Source organism: the organism of the source record quoted next, unplaced genomic scaffold (assembly GCF_019419815.1).
Source record: "Pyrus x bretschneideri cultivar Hongxiangsu unplaced genomic scaffold, Pyrus_bretschneideri_v1 Contig2, whole genome shotgun sequence".
Classification (NCBI taxonomy): domain Eukaryota; kingdom Viridiplantae; phylum Streptophyta; class Magnoliopsida; order Rosales; family Rosaceae; genus Pyrus; species Pyrus x bretschneideri.
In genome coordinates, this window is record NW_025999501.1 from 13601592 (window position 1) to 13609123 (window position 7532).

General features: G+C 33.8%; 1 protein-coding gene across 1 annotated transcript; it reads left to right on the top strand.

The window, feature by feature from the left end:
* The first annotated feature begins 3075 nt into the window (after nt 1-3075).
* LOC103941004 (suppressor of disruption of TFIIS) lies at nt 3076-5830 on the top strand. Its single transcript, XM_009351189.3, has 8 exons — nt 3076-3243; nt 4025-4095; nt 4186-4251; nt 4397-4494; nt 4601-4726; nt 4839-5162; nt 5263-5328; nt 5492-5830. Exons 2-8 carry the CDS (start codon nt 4035-4037, stop codon nt 5642-5644), a joined length of 894 nt encoding a protein of 297 aa, XP_009349464.1. The 5' UTR covers nt 3076-3243; nt 4025-4034; the 3' UTR covers nt 5645-5830.
* Nucleotides 5831-7532: the final 1702 nt, after the last annotated feature.

Sequence of the window (7532 nt, forward strand, 5' to 3'; positions counted from 1 at the left end):
ATAATAATGTTCTAAAAATAGCTAGGCGCTAGCCGAGGGGCAAGGAGGAATCTAGCATCTAAATGCCTATGCTAGCCTAAACGAGTTTTAGGCATTTTTTTAAATTAAATTTATTATTTGCAACGCAGTACTACGGTTTGGTGATATTCTTCTTTACTTAAAAGTGAGAGATCTTAGGTTTGAATCTCATGAATGGTGAATTCAATACTAAATTAGGTTACCCATTGTGTGACTTAACCGAACTCCTCATTCTTCTAGTATAAAAATATTGATGTACTTTAAAAAAAATATTTAAAATATGACTTATAAAACTGTTGAAATTTTTTCTTTAGTGTTCAAGTGGTTTCAAGTCAATAGTATTTTAGAAAATATTTTTAGATGTTGTATTCATTTATGGTGAATTTTAAGAAAAATAACTGGATCAAACACGTGGTATAAAAAGGTATTGGCTGAGTGGAAGGTGGCTGACACTTTTGTTAATTAGAATGTTGGGTGGCACAGCCTCATTGAATAACAGTTAAAATATAAAAGAGAAAAGGATGAGAGATGGTCACTTGGGAATTGGAGAGAGATACACATTTTGTCTTTCCTCTACGAACCCAAAATGGGCAGAGAGAAGCTCAGCGCGCAATTCTCTTCTGAAAAAATCTTGAAACCATAATGATCATACTCTGATTTTCATAGAGTTTTCAACCAAGCCAAGACCTCCTAGACCACCTAGGCCACCTAGGTCATTCAGGCGTTTACTTAGACTTTTTAGGCGACTTTCTGATTTTTTTTTTATTTTTTTTCTCTATTTACGGATTAATTTCTGACTGTTGATCACCGCATAACGCTTTTGCTTAAGCATCAGTGCCAAAGTCGATTTTTAGAACATTGAATAAAAAAAATAGAGTTAGAGGGGTTTGTAAATCATGAAAAAAGTGTGACACGGTAATTTATAACCATCATTGCTATATGCATACCACAAATGGTGGTGGTTAGCTGCATTTTTCAACCACAAATATTATAATTAATTAAACCAATTAATGTACTAATTAGCACCCTCAATGATTGTCTAGTTTCATGCATAAAATATCATCTTTCTGATTGACCTAAAGTTAATCTTTAGACTCCATTTCATATCATTGTTTGCTTGTTGAAATTTGCCTTCTTTCAAGAAAAAAAAAATGAAAAGAGAAAAGTATGAACGAAATCATATGCAATGACATGTGTCCAGGCTCATAATTGTAGCTTGCACAACCAGTTTTTTTAGGTAAAGTTAAAGCTGTGTTGAGTGAAGGTGGAGAATGAAAGAGACCATCCCATATGCTGGTTTTTGTCTCTACTGCTTACTAGAGCTCATTTTAGATGGTGATATATATATAAATATCAGATCCACCTAGATGCAACCTGTGTCCAGAAGCATCTAGATTATTGGGTACCAATTAAATCGGCCAACCCCCAATTTTTTATTTTGCAATTTACTTTAGTTAACAAAAAACTTGTTTTTTTTTAACAAACGATTTTATCAACACTAAAGGAGTGGGCTAAGCCTCATAATAGGTTAGCAATAATGTGATTGAAATCGTCTTTGGCGAGAATCAAACTTAAGACCTCTCACTTACAAATAAAGAAGAGTACCACTAGACCATAATACTAAGTGGCAACTAAACAATTGTTACTAATACTGCTCTATAATTTCTTTGTAACCTTTATTAAAACAAAGAAATGTATTTTTTTTTTTTTGTGTGTCATGAACGGTTTCGATTTTGATATGTATAATCAAGAATTTGTTGATCACAATATAAGGTACGTCCTGAAATCACATAAGTATTGTTCTTTAGTTAATATTATTTCCTTAAAGAAATACTTGTGATTAACGAATTTTCATCGTAAAATGTCATAATAAAACTGTTCATTTTCTTAAACATCATTTGAAGAACATCGCTGAACAAATTCAATCAAATGTAATCATCGATATGTATCAAATAAAATAGCTGGTTCATCCTAAAGTTCCTAATTGTTACAAATACCATGAATTTGCTCATACATAGATTAAATAATTTATCGTTTCATTGATTTATTTATTTTTTTGTCAAAATTGTTCTTTAAATGATATTTAAGAAAATAATCAATTCAAATTATAATACGTATACGACAAAAATATATGAATCACAACTGGTATAAACTAAGAGGATCACCTTGACAACTTTAATGAATCCAATTATCTTTCCGTCAAGTCGTAGAAATTAGTTATTGCACCTTTAACAGTCAAGCATATGAATGGATAAGATAAGAATACTTGGGATCCTATTGAGTATGCTGTAAGCAACTTCAATTTTTTCCTTCCCAAATTAGAATAGCAGTTTCTTAGCATATTAGATAAGCGATAAATACTAGGGTTTTAAAAGTGGAATTTTTCGTGAACTTTCTGCCACTTACAGTTTAACGTCAACATGTGTCAAAACTATAAAACATTGTGCTAGAAATATGAGGTGGCATAATCCATAAAAAATTCCACTTTTGAAAGAACCCCATTAATATTTACCTCTTAGCAAGAATGCTGAATTTAGAGAGTTTAGATCAAACCAAAGGATAATATGCACCTTCCCACCACCTTTGTCATCATTGTTGGCACCAATCTTTGGCATCCACTTGTTTCAAAAACAAGTTACCAGTTACCACTAGCTTTCAAATGCAGGGGTATTTATGGAATATTGAGAAACTACAAGGGTAAATTTGGACCGTGAAGGGAGGTGAGATGGAGATTGTGGCAAAACTGGAAATGTTTGGACAAAGAGAGTCCACATAATACAACGTTTGGTTCAACCTTTTCAATCCTTGGAAACCAGTTGCCTTCTTCCTGTTACCTTCTTTCTTTCTCATTTTCTTGTTACTTCTCTGAGTCTTAAACATTTAAAAATTAACGTGTTCAAAAAAAAAAAAAACATTTAAAATTTAATTTAACTGAATGTGATTTGAGATGAAAAAAAATTAATAATCTAATTAAACATTTTAAAATACATAAACTCGTGGGAATTTCTCAACGGTTTTGCCTATTTAAACCCACCTCCTCTCCTCTCATTCCTCCTCCCACTCCTTCGTTCTTCAATACCTTTAGCATTGTGCTCTCTCTCTCGCTCTCTCTCTCTCTCTCTCTCTCTCTCTCTCTCTCTTTCTCTTCCCAGAGTTCTCTTCTTGCAAGAAAGAAACTCTCTCTTTCTCTCTAGTTCATCGATTTGGTATTGGCATTCTAATCTGGTAAGTCAAATATTCAATCTTTTGATCAAAGGCATTTCCAACCCATTTTTTGGAGATTTGGGTTTCCTTCAAACATCATTTATATAAGCAAAAGTGGTTCATTTCATTCATATGACATCCACTTTGCACAAAAATTTTGGTTCTTAGATCAAATCCAATTTACACCAAATGAACCCAATCATTATCTAAAGCAGTTCATACATTGAGGCTCGCCCAATGAACCCAATAATTTTTCTTGTGATTCAAATTAAATATAGTTTTAAATTGTAAAAATTTATTGAATGAGTTGTTCTTGTTCCCTAAAGTTATGATACACTACGGGAAGTGCTTGAAATAATCACATGAAACTTTGTTTAAGTTAACTTTCGTTTTTAGCTTTATGCATTAATCTAACGCCTGATTTTATAAAGTAAATACAACTTTTACTAGGTTGTAATATAAATCTATATCCAAACCTAAATTCCCATAAAGTCATTGGTCCACCTCTTCTTTTGATTCAATTTATAGTAGCGGCTGTGGATTGTCCATTCAGAAACTAAGAAACCCCTTATCCAATTCCAAGCTAAGCTATTAGGTATTGGCCTCAGATTACTCACCTTTGAAAACCCTTTTCTTGTTTTGGTGGTAATCTGAGTCAATAGGGGCCACAAATTTTTTTTGTCATCCATATATGATGATGGATAAGTTTAGTTTGAGACTGAAAATGAAACTTGATATAAACTTGTGTCGATTTAAGCTTTCATGGAACTTAGTGTTCACTTCTCTTCGCCGTTTTCTGAAGGTTTCCTGAAATGGAATTCGACGATCGACTCATGCAGGCTCAGAGGACAAAATTCGACTGCCTTTTGTTCGGTAAGCCTTTTAATTTTGGAAATTTATGTACGAATACGAGTTCACTTGTAAAGCAATCATCTTAGACCACTTTTGTTTGAACTTTTGCAGATCTTGATGATACACTGTATCCCTATAGCAGTGGCATTGCTACAGCATGCAGAATCAATATAGAAGGTAATACTTTTTATTCTAAGTGAGGCCTTGGAACTGCAGAGGTGGGTTAGGCCAGATGGCTAGGATAGTCGAGGAACCCTTCCGTTCCGCATTTTTCATATCAATATAATTTGTTTTGATGACTTCCCTTTTTCTTTTCCTCCAGATTATATGGTTGAAAAGCTTGGCATTGACAGGAGCATAATCCCTGAGTTGGGTAACCTACTGTACAAGAATTATGGAACAACAATGGCTGGTCTCAGGGTACTTTTTTCTTTTCTAAATTCTTCGCATATTTTTGACCTTTTATTATTTTATTTCTAAGCTTTTCAAATGAATTATGCATAACTTTGCGGGTCCTTCTTTGCAGGCAATTGGCTATGACTTTGACTACGATGAATATCACAGTTTTGTCCATGGAAGATTACCTTATGAGAACATAAAACCGGACCCGGTTTTGAGGAGCCTCTTGCTGAACCTGCCTTACAGGAAAATTGTAAGCACCTACTGTGTAACCGGTTATTTATTCCCTTGTCTTTCACATCACGTGACAAGAGTTTCAAGCTTTTTTCTTTATGCTAATTATTTCTCTTTTATATGTGAAACAGATTTTCACAAATGCAGACAAGATCCACGCTGCTAAAGCACTAAGCAGGCTTGGATTGGAAGACATTTTTGAAGGGATTATCTGCTTTGAGACCCTCAATCCGATTCACAAAAACACGGTCTCTGACGACGAAGACGACATAGAATTCGTGGGATTAAGCAGCACTACCACCACTACTAGCAGCTCCCAGATTTTTGACATCATTGGCCATTTTGCTACAGCAAACCCCACTTCCAAACTACCCAAAACTCCAATTGTCTGCAAACCATCCGAAGATGCCATCGAACGGGCTCTCAAGATAGCCAACATTAACCCTCAGAGAACAGTAAGAAACATTTATATTTTCTTCTCAAAATTTGAATATCTCCAGGTTCTTTAGATTATTCACTTATGCCCATTTTTGGTTGTATTTTTGGCTCTTTCAGTTGTTCTTTGAAGATAGCGTCCGCAACATACAAGCTGGCAAAAGAGTGGGACTTCAAACTGTATTGGTAAGCTATTGACAACTTTATACCAAAAACATACTAACTCACATACAACGGATCTCATCACAACTCCTAAAGAAATCATCATCAATCAACTTGTACAGCAGTACAGGTTGACAAAGTTGGTCATAAGCTGATGCGATCTTATTGTCACTATTGAATGTTACAGGTTGGCACATCTCAGAGAGTAAAAGGTGCAGATTATGCTTTGGAAAGCATTCACAACCTTAGGGAAGCAATACCAGAGCTTTGGGAGGCTGATAGGAAATCTAAAGTTGGTTACTCTGGGAAGGTTGCAGTGGAGACATCAGTCACAGCTTAGATTTGTGCCCTGCATGCACTAAGTTTTTATGAGGAAATATTCATGTTTTTGGGATTTTACCGTCCCATTTTTCCTTATCATAAAAAATAAATAATTAAAAACTTTAAAAAAATTTAAAAAAAAGTCTCATTTTCCTTGTCTCATTGTGATCCGATGCTAATTATAATAAAATATATATTGTATGCTTTCGTATTGTAAATTTGAATCAAACATTCAAATAACGATTCACGATGAATCAATGTAGCAATATGACAAACTCAAATGACGATTCACCAAATTGTTTAATAATAAAATGAAGGGGCACATTATACAAATAAAAAAACACCTTTAAATAGTTATACTTTCCAAGCCTATGAGCCACTACATTTGCTCATACCATATCAATTAGTTTAATAACATCACGCATGTCACACTCTCATGATTAGAAAAATTCAAATAACGACTCACTTAAGGACTATGATTCTCTCCCTTCCTCTTTCCATCCCATTTCATCCTCTTCTGTTATATTCTCTTATTTTGTCTTTTTCTTGCTATAAAAAATTCGTATAAGATGTTGATGTGGTTTAACCGTGACCATTCAAATAGGAGGGGAGGGAAGGGGAGGGAAAAAAAAAGGGGGAGAGAATCCTACTCCCTCACTTAAACATTTCGTTCTTTGAAAAAATAAAAATAAAAAACAGAAATACCACAAAATTAAGAGCTAGTCAATCAGTGTAATAACTTTGCGTGAACGTGTATCACATTGCCGTGAATAAAAACATTCAAATAACAACCTGTCTAATTAAATAAGTTAATAACATAACATTAACGTATACCGAACTGTCGTGATTAGGAAAATCACGTACCTCTTACTCCTGATTTTAAGGAGTCGAAATTTAATCACAAGTACAATTATTAGTGGAACTTCATGCTAATCACGCTAGGTATACAATAATCATAAGGTGTGTGTGTGTACGCATTTTAGTCGACATTTGCAATGAAAGGGACATACTCATTAAACATTGATATTAATGATAATTAACAACTCAATTGTGTAGCATAATTGATGCGCAAGAAACTGTGTGGGAAAATGATGTGTTCAAGATTACAGGTGAATATTATATGCGTTTACTGTTTCAAAAGTCTACTCATCATATTATTACTATATTAGTAATATACTTCTATCAATCGTATCACCATATTCTTGAGTCTCTGGATACTACTACTAGACACTTCACACTTGTATTCGCATCATTGACTTGGAAAATCACATGAATCTGCTGAGTTAGCCAAAGTAAGAGAGAAGTTGAATTAGTTGCATTATGTGTCCTCAATTTCAGATGAATACTGTGAAAAAGCTTCCTTTTTTCATCACAGAATTAGCCGTGTAGGAAAGTAAACGACTTGGCAGTTGGGAAGACAACATAACCCAATGTCATGTATTTGTGAGCCCAGAATAACTTCAAAATATTAGGGTTTATTGTTTGGTATCTAGATTACATTAGAGGCATTTTCGCCTATATATGTTTTGAATTTTTAAGTCAATGTTAATTAAGTATTTTTAATTTTTTTTCATGCTTGTTCCAAGTTCAAAGTACCATTTGAATACATGAGAATCTCATATAGGCATATAGAACAATTACTAACATATATTTTGTGCAAGAGCCCTTCCTATCTAAGAGAAAATTGCCGCATGATTATGTACCGATCTTACTTGGTATCGCAAATCCCAAGTTTGTATCCCAGAGTATTCACAAGTTTGCATTAATATTTCTCCACTTTTTTTCTTACGTTGTGATCGAATCATCTGTCATATTTGGTAAATGGCCTGAATTTATTTTAACCAATTATCTTCCAAACTTTTTCAAATAGTCAATTTCCTCATCGCCATCAGATTTTTAAATTTCAC